The 21,301-nt window shown below is 40.6% G+C and overlaps 2 protein-coding genes across 3 annotated transcripts in view; one reads left to right on the forward strand and one right to left on the reverse strand.

Moving 5' to 3' along the window:
• Nucleotides 1–1,401: 1,401 nt before the first annotated feature.
• On the reverse strand, nt 1,402–11,779 carry ARPC5 (actin related protein 2/3 complex subunit 5). Its single transcript, XM_064478082.1, has 4 exons — nt 11,450–11,779; nt 9,160–9,231; nt 6,100–6,276; nt 1,402–2,810 (listed from the first exon to the last, which is right to left on the reverse strand). Exons 1-4 carry the CDS (start codon nt 11,591–11,593, stop codon nt 2,748–2,750), a joined length of 456 nt encoding a protein of 151 aa, XP_064334152.1. The 5' UTR covers nt 11,594–11,779; the 3' UTR covers nt 1,402–2,747.
• Nucleotides 11,780–12,025: 246 nt separating this feature from the next.
• RGL1 (ral guanine nucleotide dissociation stimulator like 1) overlaps nt 12,026–21,301 on the forward strand; it is a 257,097-nt gene continuing 247,821 nt past the window's right edge. For both annotated transcript variants that reach the window (XM_010988516.3, XM_010988518.3), the window contains exon 1: nt 12,026–12,452. The gene's annotated coding sequence lies outside the window, so the exon portion shown is untranslated. The remainder of the gene's footprint in view (nt 12,453–21,301) is intronic.

Consider the following 21,301-nt stretch of genomic DNA (forward strand, 5'->3'; position numbering starts at 1 on the left):
AAACCTAAATCCTCTTAATCACTGTCCATAACTTTATGTTAAAAACACTAAAACCCTAAGAACAGCGACGATTAAACCTGCTTTGGCTTTGTCGTCCCTCTGCTGTCCCTTCTTCCCGCCTGCGCGAGGCCTCGTGCAGACCGACCTGCCTCACTTTACTCCAGGCCACCCGGATCTCACTGTTCCCCCAACGCTGACTATACTTACAGTCAAGTATGAAAATGTGTGACACTGACTTCAAAGTGCTTAAATCTTACTTTGCAACTAGGCTGAAAGCAGCTTGTGAGCAAGGTCCAGACATTTCTGTCTCCTCCGTGATCCCGGGGAACACAGTACACACTTGAAAAGTACTCAGTTAAGTTGTCCAGTTGACAAGATTGATTCCACCTGTGTTAATGGCGTTCCGTGACACATCATCACGCTTACCATCAGGCATGATGTAACTAAACGTTGCTGATCAACAAAGGGGCCATGAGCCTTTAAAAAGTGGCAAAAACAAAACACAAAAATGGCTACAAACGGTAAGAACACCGAGATTCAAGTAGAAGGGAATGGGGTGGGGGGAGAATCACTTTTGTGCCCAAAGTGTCCCTTAGCATTTGTCTTTTCTCCACAGTTCACCCCGACCACGCCCCCCCCCCCAACGGTGCCGTCAGCCAGCAGCACCTGGGCTGACGTTTAGCCGAAATGCATGAGTTGAGCCAGTGGGTTCCAGCTGGCATCCATCTGACCCAGCCCCTATGCCGTTCTGGTACCTATTTTTGCTATCTGCCCTGAGTAAAGCTGGCTGGCAAATTCTGAATACACCAATTCTTGTCACTATAAAACACAGAACCCCAGAATTTTCCCCAACACTATGGTTGTGAAAGTGTTGAAATGGATTTTATGAAAAAGTATCGCAGTGTCACTTGCTTTTGTTCTGAGGTTTGTTCGTGCTTATGCATTACCTACTGGACCACCTGACACCCGCAGCTTCGCTTCTCTCAGCTTCCAGCCCTCTGAACTGCCTGTGAGTTTCTAAAGCTTTAAAGCAGGTGCAGTGCGGAAGCAAACAGAGGTTGTCTTGAGTCGGTAGGGACAGAAGACCTGAGGTGTAAGAAATAGTTTAGAAGCCGGGAACAAGTGACAGTGGCTGCAAGGCCAACCGGCACATCCTGGTCTTGTCTCTGGCGCTTGGGGGCATTCACGGGGCTGTGGGGTCGCTCCAGAGGCGTCACTGCTAATGTTTATTAATGACGCCCCATGTCTACTGCTTTATATTTGAATAAAGCAGTTTTTATAAACCTTCTATACAAAATTTGTTCTTGTCAAAGAGCATAATGACTTGGTGATAAAACAGGAAATCTTTCCTCTTAATTAACTATACATTCTAAGTATTACAGTAAGAGTGAGAAAAATAAATTATTCAACACTGACATTTTATTTTCTGAACTTTTTCATTTTTACAAAACAGAACAAAAAGCAGGTATCAAAAACAGCAAAGAGTTTACAGAATTTCTGTACCAGTTTTCACATAAGTCAGTGATATAAGAAATACTAAATATAGTCTGCTCTCTCTCTTGGTCATAAGCATTCAGGTGGTATCTTTTAGAGCTACTGAATGATAACTTTTCAAAAGCACCGGTCATTTTTTTGAAAACTGATTTGGTTTGTCCAACAAAGTAAACACTTTTTTGATGTGTGGCATTATCTTTTTTTAAAAAACACTGAGCTAAAATACAGAATGTGTATGTGTTTGGAACTGAACCAAATCTTATGAGATCTCAGTTACCCTGAAGAACACTGAAGACATTTATAGGACGTATTAAATACTAGTTATGTACCTCATAATGTCAAAGATAGCCACTATAATTCCAAAGAAAACAGTATTTCATTCCGAGGCTGCCCAGAGTTTGAACTACATCAAAGATTCTATGTCCTTTCTGATTTGGAGTAGGTTCCCCAAATAGGGCCATATTATTGGAGCAAAAGTTTTATGCTAGCACCAAACAGGCTCTGGCCAACACACTTTGCGTTTTATAAACGGTCTGTAAGACACGTTGTGTAGAGCAGGACTCCTTGCTCTACAGCCCGGGTGACCACAAAGGAACCAAGAGGCCACGGTTACTGGATGCCGAGAGGAGGACGCGTACTTAGACTCACAGAATCCGGAGGCAAGCAGAAACCGAGCTGGAGCCTGGTCGTGGTGTTCAGCCACCGCTGGTTCCAGAAACACATTTTGCTTAAATAAGGGAAGTATGGTCCAGTTTTGCAATGTTAGTTAATAGCTGCCAGTCTCTCAAACATCTTTGTTTTTAATAAAGATCATTTCCTGGCTAGCAGTAAGTTAGGAAACTGGCCTCAAATTCTGATCAAATTTCTCACTATCAGTCAAAAACAAAACCAAAAAAACCCCCCAAAACCCTTCCAACAAACAAAAAACAAAAAAACCCACACCAGCCAATAGGGGTTAAAAATTGCACAGTTAAACTTGAATGTAAATTATGCTATATACAGACTGGCGTACACACCACTGGAGTAGTTTTGAGAGCATGAAACACTCCTGTTGAAACATTGCCTGTACTATATCCTGATTTTCATTAAAGGAAAACTGATATGTAATTTTCTTCTTTATAGATATGAAAAGGAAGCAAGAAGGCAAAGCTGAGAGAAACGGATGCTGCCCAAAGGGCAGCAGTGGCATTTGGTTGTTTTGGTCTTTGTACCAGCAACTCCCACCCTGCGGGAGACATCCAGTTCCCACTGGACTACACGGTTTTCCTCGCAGTCAGGACTCGAACAATGGATCCCACTCCTCCAGCAGCGAGTGCCTAAACACAGACCAAAATGTAAATAAATGCTGACAGAACCACAGAGGCTCAGCTCTCACACCGAGTAAAACGCTTTTCTTAAAGGAGAAATGTGCGCAGCTACTGACTTTGGATTCACTAATTTTTACGAGTATTTCTTGAGCACCCGTTACGCACCAGGCACTGTTTCCAGCACTGGTGATACAGTAACGAAAAAAACCCTTCAGAGTCCCTGTCCTCAGGCAGGGACATTCTCCTGAGATGCTAGCGTACACTCTGGTGTGTCGTTTTCAAATAACAGTATGTTCTTAAAGATCTGCAGCACAACATTCTTGCCTAAAACAAGTGCTCAGATATAAATTTAGGACATTCATGCTGCTCTCTTATTCTCGGCAGCATCAGGAAGAAATTCAAACTGGGATCAACCGTCCTAAGTTCCGTTTAGTCAGAGTTGGTCAGATTTATTTTTCAAGCTAAGAAAATAACTATTTAATAGCTAAGAACTTGGGAACTTTGACTTTACCTTAAAAAATCAGAAGTCATGATTAAGTATTAGGAATCTGAAGCTCTGGTTTACTCGTGGTTGAAAACACCGTGTACCGTTGTGTATTGGGCATTATGCTAGATGCTGGGGTTACAAAAGGGAACAAATACTGCATTCGAGTCTACTGGGAAGAGACAGACGTGAACAGATCACGTAAGTATAACATAACGTGTGAAATGACATCAGAGCTATGCTCTGGGTGCTGTAAAAGCACAGAGGAGGGGCATACACCCGACCTGAGGGTGCAGAGGAAGGTGGAATGGTGAGGGAAGGCTTCCTGGAGGAAATGACATATTAAATGGACAAGCAGGGGACAGACTGACATCAAAGGTAAGGAGGCACTCAGGCAGAAAGAAAATCATGAGCAAAAGTATAGAGGCGTGAAACATTATGGTGTGTTCAGGGAAAACACTTCATTATGCTCACCGCTGGAGCACTAGAGGAGGAAGGACATGAAGATGTAGGTCTTTTTTTTTTTCCCCCTCTTTCTTCTTTCTGTTCTTTTCTTATGATTTGATGACTAGAGAAGTTCCTTTAACATTTGTTGTAAAGCTGGCTTGGTGGTGGTGAATTCTTTTAGCTTTTGTTTATCTGTGAAGCTTTAGATTTCTCCATCAACTCTGAATGAGAGCCTTGCTGGATAGAGTACTCTCGGTTCTAAGTTTTTCCCTTTCATCAGTTTAAATATATCTTGCCACACCCTTCTGGCCTGTAGAGTTTCTGCTGAAAAATTAGCTGATAGCCTTACGGGAATTCCCTTGTGTGTTATTTGTTGCTTTTCTCTTGCTAATTTTAATATTTTCTCCTTATCCTTAACTTTTGTCAATTTGATGACTATGTGCCTTGGTGTGCTCCTCTTTGGGTTGATCCTGTGTGGAACTCTGTGCTTTCTGGACTTGGGTGACTGTTTCAAGGGCATGAAGATAAGGCTGGACCTGGGCACTTGGACTTTATTCTGCAGGTGACTGACAAGGGTAGATGTGGATGTTAGAAAGAACATTCTGGTGATGGGGTGGAGAACAGATTTGAGGGCGATAAAACTAGCAGCCAAGAGAGCAGTTTAGGAATCTATAGCAGCAAACTGTGAGAGATGCTGTGAACAGTTGTATCAGAGATGGTTCGGGGTGGATGATTTAACGAGTATTTGGGAGTAAGACTGAAAAAACCTGATGACTGTTAGAAATAAATGAAGACTTAACATGTGCCTCAGTTTCCCCATCTACAAAACAGGAATAGCAAGCATTCACTCCTAGTATTTTTATGAAGATTAAATGAGTTAATATTTATAAAGTGCTTGTTATATAGTAAGTGCTCAGTGTTTGCTATGACCCTGAAACTACTCAAACTGGGCTGATAGGTTTTAAAGCCAGCTCTTCATCTGTAAATTGAGGATGATAAAGATATTTATGTATCTCCTAGGGCTGTCGTAAGGATCACACGGAACAGAAACTAATGGTTCAGCAGTTAGCAAACAAAAAACATCCCATGAATAGGATGACTATATAAATTATTCTCCAAACTGGTACACTGCAGAGTGAAAGGAATTTTCATAATGATACTGGGACAACAGCGGCTGTCCTGGGAAAACCTGGAATGGTTATCCCACCCATAGATGTGAGCACTTTTTATCTGACAGCAGACCTGTGCACGAGGACTACGGTGACCTGACCAAGGTGAACAGCAAGCTCTGCTACCTGGTCTCACCTGACGCGTGTGCACTTTCACTCAGGCACACAGACGACAGCTTCTGGAAAACCGAGTTCTGGGAACTATGAGATGTCAAAACATACACCTTACCTGTGGTTGGTTCTATCTGAATGTTACACTGGTTTATTCATACCAATATAATGTAAGAGTTGGGTATTAAAGATTACCTTACCAACTTTTTACCTAAAGCTAAAAATTCTCCTTAGCCATTTTTCTTTTTTTGATGGAAAGTGTACCAGTTATCTGCTTACACTGCAAAATAAAATACATGAAAACAGAAAAAAAAATCTTTTAGAATTCTTGATCCTACCCCGGATTTCATTTTTAAAAATTGTCATAAAATATGTAACAAAAAATTGACCACTTTAATCATCTTTAAATGTAAAATTCAGTGGCATTAATTATATTCCAAATATTGTCCAGCCATCACCACTCTCTCTACGATACTTTTTCATCTCTCTGAACAGAAGCTCTGTACCTGTTAAGCACTAACTCTCATTCTCCCTTGTCCCCAGCCCCTGGTAACCTCAGCTACTTCCCGTCTCCATGAATCTGCCTATTCCAGGTGTCTCGTGTATGTGGAATCACACAGTACTTGTCCTGCTATGTCTGGTTTATTTCACTTTGCATAATGTTTTCAAGGTTCATTCGTGCCATAGCATGTATCACAACTTCCTTTTTTTGACTGAATAATATTCCATTGTATGTATGTACCACACTTTATCTGTTCACCTGTTCATGGATACTTTGGTTGTTTCCACCTTTTGGCCACTGTCAAAGATTTGATTTTATTCCTTATTTTCAAGTTTTGATTTAGATCAAAGCTCAAGACTGTGTTCAATGAGCAATAATCATTACTGAATAAATTTAAGCACTGCAGATCAGAATCTCTTAAGACCAAGGCTATTAAGCATAAATCTAAACTTTCATTTCCATGCATATATTTGTAATAACAACAATGTATAATCAGGAAGTCAAAATAGTTATTTAGCTGAGAGCGGCCACCATTGTTACTATGACAAAGGAGCCAGTCATGCAGATCTGTAATTCGTAACTTACCTTTTCATGCCACTGCAATAACACAGCACTGCTATTGTCAGAGGGGCTCTCGAAGCCTTTATAAATGTACTTCATTAGGAGATCCACACCATTCTTGTCCAGAGATTGAACTGCCTTTTCAATGTCATTAGCTTTAAAGGAGATGAGCACCTTCAAGACAATGCTGCCTGCTCGATCCTGAGGGCAAATAAAGAACAGACCATTTAGATGTGTGCGTGTGCAGCCGGGGTGGGGGTGGTTACACTTTTAGAAAGGCCACAGTGAAAATGTGACATCTGAGTAAAGACCTGAAGGACATTAAAAGAGGAAACTTGGGGCATATTTGCGGAAAGTATTGCAGACCGAGGAAAGAGTAGGTGCTCTGAGTGAGTGCTCACTGCGCTCAAGGACCCGAGACGGCGGGCGCGGAGCAGCAGAGGCAGAGCAGCAGGACGGGGAGTCAGAGAGGCAGCGGGAAGACAGCATGGAAGCCCTGCAGGCCGCTGTGAGGGGTCTGGCTTCCAGCTAGAGAAACGAGAAGCTGGAAGGTTCTGAGAAGAACAGGGATATAATCTGACTTACACTGTAACAGGCTCATGTTGGCTGCCATGTTGAGACCACACTGGGGGTGGTGGGGAAGAAGGGGAGCAGGAGACAAGGCAGAAGCAGGGACCAGTTTGGAAGTCACTGCGATAGTACAGCACGTTCTGGCTAGCATGGTAGCAGTGCAGGTGGTCAGAGGTGGACAGATTCCTGACATAGCTGAAGGCAGAGACGAAAGGACTTGCTTACAGATAGGTGTGATCATCTACCAGTTTACTAAGTCAATACATTTTATTTCTTGATCTTAAAAAAGAATACAAACGACAAAAGGAAATTGAATTGCATCTTTACCTTGAACCATCCTTCAGAAATAGGTTATTAATAAAAATTTAAGTTTTTAAGAAAATTTATTCTAAGTTTCGTATCTACAGCCAAGTGATGTTCACTTATAATGACCTTTTGTCTTTAATAAAAGGCTGCTCTAACAGCAAAGTTATTATTTTTTTACCCATCAAGCCAAGCACAAGGAACACGTAATTTCCCATTTCGACGATTTGCTTCTCTTTCTATTCAACACCAAGTAGCACCTTTAGCATTCCTACTGGTCAGGGTTGTATAGTTTGTTTCTATCACCTGTTGTTAACTTCAGTTTAAAGACTATGCAATTACCCTATTTAGAAAAATATCCTTGCACCCAGAGCTATCACCTCCCACCCACAAACCTGGATTAAAAAAACCCACCCGTATAAAAGCAGAAGGTGGTAAAACTGAAATTTCAATGCTGTTACTCTTAAAAACCAAAGAAAAATTTCCCCTTACAAAAGGTTATGTTGTCTAGACAATTATTACGCATTTATCTAAGATATTACTTACTCCCATTCAACAAAGGAGATGCCTGGGGCTCCTGGGATGTATGAATAGCCATGGTCAGCAGCGTCAATGCTCTGGGCTTCATTTTAAACAATAAATAACTAATTAAATAGTTTCCTAAGAATCACTGTAAGACTGGCACAGGGAATGCAATTATACATTTTTTCTGAAGAGCAATGTGGCAATACCACATGTGCCAAAGCCTTAAAAAAAATGCAGTCTAAAATCCAGTGACTCACTGCTAGAAATTTATTCAAAGGAAACAATTAGAATTGACCAAAAACTGTTTATTTCAGTACTATTTACAACAGAAAAAAAGGTCAATAATCTAAATGTATGACAAAAGGAGATGGGTTATGTCTAAACTGTAGCATTATCTACATGCAGCCATTAAAGATATTCTATAAAATAAACAAACTTACACTATATAGCACAGGGAACTATATTCAATATCTTGTAGTAGCTTATGGTGAAAAAGAATATAAAAGTGAATATATGTATATTCATGTATGACTTAAGCATTGTGCTGCACACCAGAAATTGACACAACATTGTAAACTGACTATACTTCAATAATTAAAAAAAATAACAAAACAGCTTCATGAAAACAGACTACTTACTAACCCAAGATCCCGCAGAACAAGAATTAATGACAACAGACTCAATAAACTGATGGAAAAAGAAAAGATATTATAGAACTAGGTTTACAGTGGCAGGGTCTGGGGAAGGGGCGGCAGGCACCATGTCTGGCTGTGATGGTGGCAAGAAGCAGCCCCTGAGGCAGCCTAAGAAAGAAGCAGGCCAAGGAGTTAAGGAAGGAAGATAAGGCATTCAAGCAGAAACAAGAAAGAGGAACAGAAGAAACTCAAGGAGCTAAAAAGGAAGGCCTCAGGGAAAGGTGGAATTAAGAAATCTGGCAAAAAGCAAGCTGTTCCGTGTGCCTGAGGCAGTGAACCTTAATTCCATTCCTGTTTAAATATCTAGATTCCCTGCCAGAGCATCTGTTGCCACCTATAGCTAGAATGAAGTGTTGTCTTGGAACCTACTGTACATTTAAGAATAAACTTTAATTTAAAAACATTATAGAAATAACTTACTGCCAAGGAAAGACATTCAATTATACTGCTATACAGTTGAAAAAGGTTATAACATTCCATTTTCATTAAAAAAAAAAAAACACCACTCATAGAAAAGATCTATAAAGCACATAGCAACACCAAAAAGTGATTAATTATCTATGGGTGGTGGGATTACGGATTACTACCTTTTTATTCCCTCACATTTCCGAGTTTTCTGTAATACCTAAGGCTTGTATAATTTTTAACAATTTTTTTAAAAAGCAAATAGAATCTGCTTATTTTATGAAAGTTTTATGTATTCTCCAAGCCTTTGCTCAAATTCAACCTGAGCAGCCTCCTCTAAAAAGACACAAAAATGATCTCTCTCATTTGAACAAACTTAGTATGTCTACTGTGCAGCATTATTATAATTCAACGGTAGAGCCCTATTTTTTCATACGTCAGTTTTCTACCTATCAAACTACATCGGGAGCTCTTCTACATCAAAGAGAGTAAATGGTTAAAATATTGATTGATTCTGCGACACTTCAGAGGATTCTGCTAGGAACGCTAAGATAGCAGCAGAGATCACTTGTTGTCTGTGACTCACCTTCACCGCCTGACTCTTGGTGTTGATAGGGGGGTTTTTCAGAGCTGCTTGTAGGGCAGCTGTCATGTTTCCTGTGACAGAGGTTAAGGGGATAGCAGCAAAGGGCAGCCCTCAGGAAAGTGTAACTCCCAGGAACCACTGATTTTTAAGATTTGACTTTATGCATAGAAAGAAAAATTACTATGATCACTATGTTCAATAGTGGAAAATCCAACATGTTGGTTTCAAGGATGTCAATCAAAGGTAAAATACCGAAAACAAAAATTTTTAAAATAAAGCAAAACTGTTCTAATTATTGAATACCTTGATAACCTGTCATTTCCAGTAAGACACATATGCAAACATTATCCAGAGTGATATTTTTTAAAATTCTAAAATATCTATCAGAACATGTGTATCAGGCCCCAAAATAAGACAGCTCATACTCAACCAGAATATGTCTTTGTGTGTGATTCTCACATAAAAACCAAACTTTAACTAGAATTATATTCTATATTAACTGAAGTTCTGGCAGATGACTCTAGCAATCTGAATGACATAATTAGCAACCTCTCAATATTGATTAAAAAAAAAGCAGCATTATAGAAGATACAATTCAATGACCCTTAGACAGCAGCTTAGTATTTTCTCTCCTATGTCATAAAGGTCATTCAGATTGTCTTAGGCCACACCTATTACATTTAGTCTCACTTTGAAAGCACCAGTGAGTTGCCAAGTATGAGAAACAGAAGGCCAATCAGACTGTCAGAATGTACAGTCATTCCCCTAAAAGGAAAACCACACAGAGTTCACTTGTTCCTCCATCTGTAGTGCCTGAGCAGGGCTTGTCTGTTCTTGTAACAAGGGGAGAAAAGACAGTACCTATGTATTTTAAGATGAATTGATTAAAAAGCTGATCCACCTCATGGATACAGCAGTACCATTTAAGAGTCATCACATGTCACCTAAAGTTAGTCTCACCAGACATCAACAGAAAGAATGTTTTTAAGACAGAATAATTTCCACCACTTATCTTCTAAAGAAAAAGATCTGACCAAAAAAGCTATGGTTGGTGGAAGGCTTTTATTTTCAAGGCTTAATGGACTTCTGGAGAAGCATGCCTTTTGCAGACCGGCTCATTGGCAAGACACCAAACACATAAGTAGTCAAATAATGCAAAATAGCAACAGCTGATTGTAAAAGTCCTGGAAACAAAGAAACACCTGTATGTTGATAAATGTTTAATGTTGTATTTTAGGCGCCTCTAAGACCAGCTGTGGTTGCTACCAAATATTTTCACTTACATATTTCCACATTTAAGTTAATAGGACACTGATGAAGAAAAGGGTCTAAAAAGCCTTCCTTACCGTATGAATACACCCAAGAATAATTAGAAATGAGTGAATTCAGTAACTGAGACTCTCAAAAACTACAGCTTTGGTTATTTCAACATGTATATTTTTCTAAAAAAGAGCTGATGCAAATACTCCCTCAAAGCCATGAATATTCAAATATGCAAAAACAAAACCAGGAACTGACAGCCACATTTTAACTAAAATGTAAACGATTCCAGGATTATAAAAATGAGTTTTGTACAAATGATTCATCTTCTTCTGTTTTATTCATTGGGGTTTATTTCGGATACTTCCAGGGATTCCCCTTCTTTCCATTGTCCTCTGCTTAGCAGGTAAAAGGCTCCCGGCTTCCTTCCGGGCGGTTTTGGTGGGTTTGTACTCACTCCCCTTCCCCAGTTAACAAATTCTGTGCAATCTATATTTTTCTCTTCTCTGAAAAAAAAAAAAAAAAAGCCCACAGGCTGAAAGGACAGACGGGCCTCAATTTCTGCAATCCGACCCATGTCTCCCGCATGAAATACACTACCCTAACGCTACCAAAACAAAACCATCACCACGTTTAAAACAAAATCACGGAAGAACGAGGCCCAACCCTCCCAATCACACACGGGAGCCAAAGAGACCCCCAGAAACACCGTCCGGGGAGGACGGCTGAAGCCCCGCCACTGTCCGGCTGACCGGCTCCGGCGCCGCGAGGGCGCGGTCGGCACGCGGGCCCCCAGGGGGCCCAGAGCTCGGGGCGCACCTGAGAAGCCGGGGGCGTGGACGGCGCGCCGGGGAGGGCCAGTGTCCCCGGGCGGGACCCTGGGGTAGGAATGGGGGAGCCCCAAAGAGGCAGCTGGCCGGGCCCGCCCCTCGCACCCGGCCCGCAGCGGGGTCCCGGAAGCAGGTCCGGGCTGGGCCGGGCCGGGCCGGGCCGGGCCGGGCGGGGAAGGGAGGCCGGAGACGGAAGGATATTGCCGCAGGCAGGAGTCCACCTCGCCCTCGTCGGGCCCAGCCTGCCCGTCGCCCCCGTCTTCCTCGTCCACGAACTTGTTCTCGTCGTACTCATCCACGTCCACCTTCCGGAACCGGGCCGACGACACCGTGTTCTTCGACATTCCCGATCCGGACCGGCGGCAAAAGCCTCCTCTGGGTGCTGCCTCTACCTCCGCAAGTCCAGCCCGGCTGGAACCCGCAGCCTGGCGCCTCCACTTCCCTCTTCCGCTCAGAGGCGTCGCCCGCGGCCGCGGCTCCTGCGCTTCTGGGCCTGCGCGCCGGCCGCGCTCCTTCCTCCTCAGGCTCACGCTCTCCTCAGGCCTCCTACGCCGCCCCCACGCTCCCCGGCGGGGAGCGCGCAAGGGCGGGAGCGCGCCGGACGCAGTGCGCAGGCGCAGACTCTCTGCGGGAAAGGGGCGGGGCTAGGCGAAGCAGGAGGGGGCGGGTGGGGGGCGGGGCAGGAGGCGGGCAGAAAGCGGTGCCGCGGGCAGAGGAAAGGCGATTGGTCGTCCGAGTGCGTCACGTGGTCCCTAGGGGGTTTCCATGGAAACGCTTCTCTGCGGTCCTGTCTGGGGGTTCTTAGGTTGGCGGCGATGGGCACTGGGGGCGGGTGGCATTGGCTTTTGCTGCCGCCACCTCCTCCAACGACCTATCACTGGGGTGCTGCGTAAGGCCCGGCTGGCAGGGACTTGTCTGTGAGGTGGAATGGACTGGTTGCCGGACCAAGTGCCCTGCAGTTGGCAGGAGTATGAGGCGGAGTGATGAGCGCCCAGCCGCCCAGCATCGTTCTAGTTGTCAGAGAAATCGCTTCGGACCGTGTGCTGCCCTTGGCTTCGTTCCTAAGCCGGGAGCCCCTTTCCCGGGGTTGGAACTGCGCTGCGCGGCCAGCGGGAGGTCCCCAAGGACGGAGTCGAAAGGTCACATCTTATGTGTCAGTGGTATGTGACAGCATCGCGACTGCACCTGCAGAACCTGAACTAGGTATCGTATTCATTGGGAAGGAGGGGGAGGTGCCTGGGCAGGGGCTGGGGCCGCTTGGCAAGACTGGGGTGAACCTGTGGAATTTGGGGTAGGGTCAGTCATGGACATCTTAAAATAAGTGGTTGTCTGGCGCAAGAATGCTAGAAAAGGGTGGGGGCGAGTTACGCTCTCTCGTGCTGAGGAGAAACGAAATGTGGAAGGATTAGTAGAAACCAGACCTTTAAGATTTTGTGATTTAAGATTTATAGGATCCCACTAGGCCAGCTTTTTTGTATTTGACATTCCCATTTCTGAGAGCAGAGCTCTTACTGAACAGGTGAAAACACTAAAACTGAGGAAATGGTAGTTGTGCTGTGTGTGAAACACTGAAGTACACATATTTGCAGAATAAAATTAATTTGGACATTTGTCAGAACTAGTTTAATTCTGCCTCTAGCAGAGCGCTTGCTGTTGCCCTGTTAAGTACCTCAATCCTTGATTTCCTGTGCTGTGTTGAAAAGAGCACTGGGCTGAGAATCAGAAAACCCTGCCTTGAGTCCTGACTCTTCCTTCCACTCATCATCTATTGACTGAGGCACGCCACTTACAATTCTGAATCTCGGGCTCCTCAGTGCTGAAGTGGGGCTAATATGTTTACTTAACAAGATTGTCCTGAGGATAAATACAGGGAAGCGTTTTGAAGCTCTAAAATTCTACATAAATGTAAAATGCGTTATTATTGGTATCATTGATTTTGGCACTAGTTTTATACATTAGTTAATGATATATTGTGTTTATCTTGACCCCGGAAGAGATCGAAAGAGTCAAGAGGACAGAGACTGTCTGATACTTCTTTTGTTTCTTCCTTTGCATTTGACATAAAGCTGAGCATGCAGGTGCTCAGTTATTCATTGATGAATAAAACGTGAAAGGCAATACATTTGAGGGTCATACTGAGAATAATGAATCAGAAGAGGAAGAGAGATCTCAAAGTCAAACCTTTGCTGGACATATATACATACATATGTGTATATGTATATCTGTATCTACATCAATATCTATACATGTTTGTGCTCAGATAGATAGGTGGATAGCCAGATACCCCTCAGGAATGGAATGCATCCTTTTTTTCTTGGGAGGAAGAAGCAATATTTCATTTTCCTTTTCCCAATTAAATTACTCTTTTATAAGATTATCTTTTAGGTAATAGAAGTGACATTTATTTAAATTAACAATCAAGTTATGAGCAAACATACTGGGAAAAGCTCCCCCAAGGGCTGTCTTAAGACAGCAAAGGAAAAATTTCTACCTGTTGTTAATATTTATTTTAAAAAGTCATATACCGAAGTATCAGATCCATTACCGTGGTGAATGGCATTATATAACTTAGAATAAATATTTGTTTTAATATTTTTTCTCAGTTTCAATCTTTTGCTAACTTTAGTAAGAGCTAAACAGTATACTTGTTTAAATGCTAAAGATGATTTTACTTTTTGTTCTTCTAAATCAAGATTTTCTTTGAAGAGAAAATTGAACATTAGAAGCGCATTTGAGAGCAAATGGAAATAAGGATTCAAGAGCTAATACACCCCTTCTCTCTTGCAGTTCTATTCTTTTGTATTAGGGTTTATTTAGGAAATTTCTTTATTCTCCTTTTTTAGAACTGGGAAGGAACACCAGGGTGAAAATCACCTTAAGGGAATAGTGAGGGGGATTTTAAAAATCGAGTTGTTCAAAGGCATAGTTGTTTCGATTGCTCAGCATTTTGCTCTATATTTGAATGTGTTAAATATAATTACTTCTCAGCCATATAATGAATATTACATTTGAGATGTAATCATGTTAAAAGTGTTCTTTTCCAATGCAGAGATTTTACTGTCTCACAGTGATAAGCACAGTAGGTACTCAACACCTTTTTCCATCCAATAAATTAATAATCTGACAAGTTAATTTTGGAATCATAATTAGAGATTGAGTTTTTTTTTAAATGGACACATTAATTACCTCCCTACCTTCATTAGCTAATAGTTAAATCTTTTAAAGCTTTAGGGAAATGTGTGTGTGTGTGTGTATGTGTGTGTGTGTGGAGAGAGAGAGAGAGAGAGAGAGGAAACCAGTCCTTAATAATCCTTTAAATAGAAAAGACATTCTTCTACTTCTGTGCAAATTCTAAATTTTTAGTATTAGTCATTGCATTTGATTCATTTTAAGTAATATTATTTTTCCTATTTTAATTTTTCAAATGAGCACTTATCCCTGAAATAAAGGTTCCTTATGGTTTTAAAACATTTTATTTATTGGGTTTGGTTCAAAAGTAAGACTGAATCTGAATTTTCTCAAGGTTAATGCTTCAGTGGTAGCTTGTACGTCTTTCTTATTTTGTGTGATGATGCCAAGAGTGAAGGATCTTTTTAGTTAGAAAGGATTTTAATAAAACTATCCTGTAATAGGTCTCTCTCTTCAGATGTTTTAAACCAAGTACTACTATGTCTTTCTTTTCCCCCAAACTTGTTGATAAATACTTAACAAACCAAGACATTGAATTCTGTGCACTATGTTTTTATTATTTGAAATGAAAGTGAACTGTGTTAATCAGATATGTCAAAACATTATAAATAGAAAGTAAATAAATTTTGTTTCTGGTAATGATAATACCACTGTTCTCCAGCAACATAATCACTACAATATAAAAAGTTTTTAGCATGTTACCCATGGACTGTGTTATGGTTTAATGCTTGTACTTAGTGTGCAAATTAACTGGTTCAGTGTTGAAACACCAATCTGCAAATCTTCAAGTTCTTTTCTTGGTGATTAATTTTAGCTTTACATAACTTTATGATTACACACTGAGGTAGGGTAGATAGGGTGAACTGCTTTACAATAGGACCTTAAAATTAAAAAAAAAATCTGTACTCCTATCTCAGGAAAAGTTTAGTGCTAAATGAAAGAATAAACCTTGTTTGTTAAACATTGTGAACGGGACTCTTTTTCTATTATTTATTTATTTTACCTCCTTATGATAATATAAATGAAAGCTATGGATTTTAAAATTTATTTATTCTATATTCTTTCCCATTACTAGGATCCCTTATTAATACTATTATTTTAAGGCTACATAATCATTGTAGTTGAGATAAGGATAATTTACATCTTTTCCAATGCTTATATTACTTTGATTTCTTTTTCTTATCTTACTGCGTTAGCTAGACTCTCAAAAACAGTGCTGAAAAATTGGATGACAGTAGGCTTCTCTTCTTTGTTTCTATTTTAATGGAAATGTCGGCATTTCACCAGTTCTTACTTCCTGTTTCTTTATGGTTTGTATGAACGACTTGCTGAAATTATCAAATGCTTTTTGGGGGAACCTAATGATAAAAATCTTACAGATTTTGATCTTTTAATTTATGAATGTAATAAATTAATTTGTATTTTTCTAGACTAAATCATTCCTACCTTTCTAGAATAAACTCTATTCGACTACTATTTTTAATTACTTGCTAGATTTGATTAGTTTATATTTTGTTTACATGATTTCAGAATCTATGTGTATAAGATTGGTCCGTGGTTTTATTTCTCTGTGCTATACCTTTATCCAGTTTTGGCATTAGGGTTAGTCTAACTTTGTAAGATGAGCTGAGAAGATTTCTACCTTGTTTTCTATGCTCTGAAATAGTCTGAATAATAGAAAATTACCATATTGTTTTTTCTTTGAAAGTGGTAGAATGGGTTTGCAAAATTATGTGGGCTTGCTCAGATTTTTAGAGGTAGATCTTTGATCATCTTTATATTCTGTGGTTATTGACTTGTTTGGTTTTCTTTCTCTTTTTGAGTCAATTTTAGGATTTATGTTCTCTTAGTAAATCATGCATTTCATCTAGAATGCCAATTTATTGGCAAGAAGTTCTACAAAACATTTTCTTTCAATGTTTAAAATATCTTCCATGACCACAGACATACTGCTTTTCTTATTGCTACTATTAACTATTTAAGCAAAATATTAAAATCAACACTTTTTTTTCTTTTTCTCCCCCTAACCTGATTTTCACAAATTCTAGTAATGCCTATTTACTTCCTAGGAAAGTGGCCATCTCAGACTTGTAGTTTTGATAAAATTTGAAAGATCTAACAATTCCTATCCCCTTCTGCTGTCTGTCCTTATTCTGTTACTATTTTATGAATAATAACAACCATTTAATGAGTGTTCACTGCATTTTAGACACTTGGTGAATAATCTCTTCACTTACATTATTTAATCTAAGGCCCAGGAATTATGTTCCCATATTATGGATGAGGAAACTTGAGGCTGAGAGAGGTTATGCAGCGCACTCAGTGATGCAAGTGGCAGATGGGTTTGGGGATTAGGCCTGTCGGATTCTGAAGCTTTCTGCTTTTAATTGCCACTCTCTACTTTCAGCAAGTCTCTTAATTCCCAGCTAAATTACTTACCTTTGCGCCATATAGAGCTGAGTATGTAGCTAAGGATATAGCTGAGTATCAAGGGTCTGAATAAAACAACACAAAAGCTTGAAATAAACCATAAATTATGAACTTAAAAAAGAACTGATTATTGTAATGATTTTTTAAGAACATAATTATTTTTCAGATATTCCTGTGAACTTTCCCTATCTTATCTCAGTATTTTGAGACCAGACACAGAACCTGTTACCTAATTCTAGTCTCCCATGAAAGAGGTCATTTTTTTTTTTTTTTTGGTATATAGAGAAATCAGTTGGTGTCAATAATTCAACTTAAGTTTTTAAAAATTGTGGCAAAATACGCATAACATAAATTTTACCATCTTAATCATTTTCAAATGTACAGTTAAGTAGTTTTAAGTGCGTTACTGTTGTGCAGCTATCACCGCCATCCTTCTCCAGACCTCTTTTTATCTTGCAAAACTGAGACTCTGTACCCATTAAATAATAGTTCTTCATTCCACTGTCTCCCCAGCTCCTGGCAACCACCATTTTACTTTCTGAGTTGGTAAGTTTGACAACTCTAGGTACCGTATATAAATGGAATCATACAATATTTGTCTTTTTGTGTCTGGCTTATTTCACTGAGCATAGTGTCCTCGGTGTTCATTTATATTGCAGCAAGTATCAGAATTTCCTTCCTTTTTAAGGATGAATCATACTACATTGTATACATATGCCACGCTTTCTTTATCCACTCATCTATCAGTGGACACTTGGGTTATTTCTACCTATTGGCTGATGTGAGTAATGCTGCTAGGAATACGTGTGTGCAGATATCTTTTTTGAGACCCAATTATCCATTCTTTGGGGTGTATGCCCAGAAGTGGAATTGCTGGATCATATTCTTTTAGGGAGCCAATTCCACTTAATTAACTAAGTAGGGTCTCTGGTACATCCCTGAGAACCAAGGACATCCAAGGTAAGGTAATCTCAGGACTTCTGTTTGGCACGAGGTCCTGGGTCGCAGGGAGTGGGAGTGGGGAGAGCGCCAACACTCTGGAATCTAGAACCCACTTAAGTTCTCCACCCTAGGCCACCCAGCCTACTTAGCGCCTTGAGTCTAGAAGATGCCCATTGGTACATTGGTTTGGGCAGAATCACAGAAAAGCCACAGGACTGTTACTAAATAGATACCGATTTTTCCAGGTTTTGTAGTGAGTCCACACTGTAATTATTTTGAAAGGCATTAAGGTACAGTGACTAAGAACATGGGTTCTGGAGCTAGACCTCCTGGGTGTGACTCTCAACTCAGCCTTTACTGTTTGAGCAGTTGCTTAAGCTCTCGTTACTTGTAAAACAGGTGCTGTAATAATATCTACCTCATAGGGTTGTTGGGAGGATTAAATGAGTTAGCAATGTAAGTGCTTAGAAAAGTGCCTAGGCTTTTATTAAATGTTCAGTAGTAATATTTTTAATTAGTATAGATTACCATGTGGCTTTCCTTAAAATCCTTGGAAGGAAGATAAATAGCGTTCCATTTTGTGAGTTAAACTTTTTGGATTGCATACTCTATGAATCAAAAAAAATATCCAATAGCAGTTTGAAGTGGTAAGATTTGCTCCTAGGCTGGCAGGATTAGATTGTAGCTTGATGAAATGTTAACATCTATAGAAAATCAATACTGGTCACGACAGGAGTTGGTTACCGAGGTTTGTGTTGCCCCCTACAGCCTTAGCCCACCTAAGCACTGGCCAGGGGCAGGTGCTCTTGTGCACATCCCATCATTTCATTCCAAGGGGCCGAAGTCTATCGGCCCAGTAGACAGAGTCTGATACCATCAAGCATTTGAATTACTTTAGGAACTCCTCCAATCCAGAAAGCAGCACTCCGATTATAGTCTGACTTCCCATGTGGCTTATTTACCGGGAGATGCTGTATAGGCTGGGCAGTTCGGATATCTGGTTTCATATCCAGTTGTAAATCTCACTGGAAATCAGTTAGCTTTCTGCTTTTATATGTAAATCTTGAGAGTTTTGGTAATCCAGGTCTGCCCCTGATTAATAAATCCAGTTTCTCTGTGTTGACCAAGCAGGTGGTTGAGCCTCAAAGGCGAGACCCAAGCCCCGGACCATGTCTGATTCACCAAGGAAATGCCCCCCTCCCCCTACTTGCATCCGCTTCTTGGGATATCCTCCCCTGCCTGTTTTAGCTCACCACACCACTGGCCGCTTTAATTTATTGACTTGTATCTTCTTTGCTGGGATTTCCATGTGTGTGGCGGCAGTTATGATTCTTTGATTTCGCCGTTGCCAGTTTGCTCAGGAGAGGTGGAGCATCCCAGCTTCTACTCTTCCCTACATTTCCGGGGCTGCCGGACACAACCGAGAACCCACTGGGTGCTGAGCAGCAAGACCTGATGACTGCACTGTAAGAGCCCACTCCACAGAGCTGTTGCTCTGCTGTGTGTCATCTTAGAGCAAAACGAGCTGAAGGCAACATTAAGGATGCGCTGGCTCATCGCTCTTATTTTGCAGATGGGGAAATGGAGACTATTTGCCTAGGGCCATGTATCTCCATGTTCTTTAAACAGTCTCTTGTCTAAAGCTTGACTGTATTGGCCTGGACGCATGATCTGTCAGTAATATTCTTCTTCCTAGCCTCACTCTTATCTAACGAGTTCAAACATTTATCTGCCAAAAGCACTGTTCTTTCCTACAGTTGTGGCAACAGTTTCCCCTTTGTTATATACTGCTAATATCCAGGCTCACGTTTGAAATACAAATTCGTCATAGATTTCAGACTGTTTCTAACTGGATCCTTTGTAGCATGATTGATACTGTGGTCTTTTTGACCACCTTGGCGATGGATTTCATAGTGACTAATTGGGTCTACTTTTTAAAGAAACATTTTTGAGGCACCCCCAAAGCAAGAAGTTTCACAGCTGGCCCCCACGCCCCTCAGACTTGCTGACGTTATTAGCTGAGTCACCCACCTGTATCTGTCTACTTTTATAATGATCAGATATGCTGAATTTGTGATATTGGGGTCTTTTTAAAAAAACTCTACATCCCAAATTGTAGACATATGATTTCATGATCTCATAATAAACTTGAACAGTGCCTCTTTAAATAATAATTACTACATACTACATACATAGTATGATTATATTCTAATAAATCTATAAAAAATTTCAGGCTAACAGTAGAAATTGCTTTTCAAATTTGATTCGTATTTATTTTAATCACAATAGAAATTTCTATTCTAAACATTTTTCTTTTCTTTCTTTCCCCCTCCTCCTCCTTCTCCTGCATGGAGTATAGTGTGCTCTGTTTTTTCTTCTAATGGCAAAACTATCTTATTAGCTTAGCATTACTTTTTACATATATTAAGAAAAAATTTAGTAGCAAGTTACACATGAATGCCCATTCTTCTTGTAGTGCATTTTTACATATTTCTAAGAGGGAAGTGAGGCAGCAAATATAACTAATTAAACATAAGCAAAAAGTGCTTTCATGTACAGCCTCAGCATGTTGGTCAAGGAACACTTGGAAGTGTGTTGAGCAAGATTTTCAGAGAAGGTATAGCTATGCACTGGTGACATAGAAGGGGTCAGAAAAGAGGGAAGTAAAACAAGTCGTGCAGTGGGGTGCTGTATCAGAAAAAGGGGGGGTGGATGCTGGCCAAAAAAATGTTCATTGCATCTTTTTGGTTAAGCAGGCACTTGGCTGGAATGGAGAAGGAATGTTGGGGAACCATGATTGGTAATGTAATTGAGACTCAGATTCACAGCCTTGCTACCCAAATTTTGCCTGGATACTGTGTGAGACCCTAAGGGAAAAATCAAAGAGGGGAGAGAGAGAGAGTGCTTGACCTGTGAGAACTTCACAGTCCTACTGATGAGACAGGGCAACGGGAATCCTGAAAGCCAGTAAGAGTGGCTTGGATTTTATGTGGCGTGTGGTGGAAGGAGCATGTATCATCCTGGCTTTATCATCTGCTCGCGAGGGAAAGCTCAAAGTGAGCAGGTGGCTGGTTTCAAATATTAATTTTTGTAGCTATATCTAATCAATTAGCAAAAGAGCCTTCTCCACGTGAACTATTTTGAAGCACTTTAGGAAAAAAAATGAGCTGCCTAAAATCTTCTGTCCACGATTAACAATTCATGGAAAATCACTGGTATACTTTTGCAAACAGCACTTAATGTTAGTAACCTCAGGCTGTTTTCCAATTTTGCAGCAAATTTTTATACTGAAACCGATATAGGAAGCTATTTAGTCCCTGGGCTTTTTTTTAGTGGGAAGATGATGTGGGTAGTGTAGAGTAATGGCATTTCCTTTTCCACACCAGAATCTTAGCATGTTGCTAATGGCTTCATTTTGATATTGGCATGTTCAAAATAAAGGAGAGAGATCAAGTTGCTTATGGAAACGTTTTAGATTATGTTAAAAACAG

This window comes from Camelus dromedarius, chromosome 23 (assembly GCF_036321535.1).
Source record: "Camelus dromedarius isolate mCamDro1 chromosome 23, mCamDro1.pat, whole genome shotgun sequence".
Classification (NCBI taxonomy): domain Eukaryota; kingdom Metazoa; phylum Chordata; class Mammalia; order Artiodactyla; family Camelidae; genus Camelus; species Camelus dromedarius.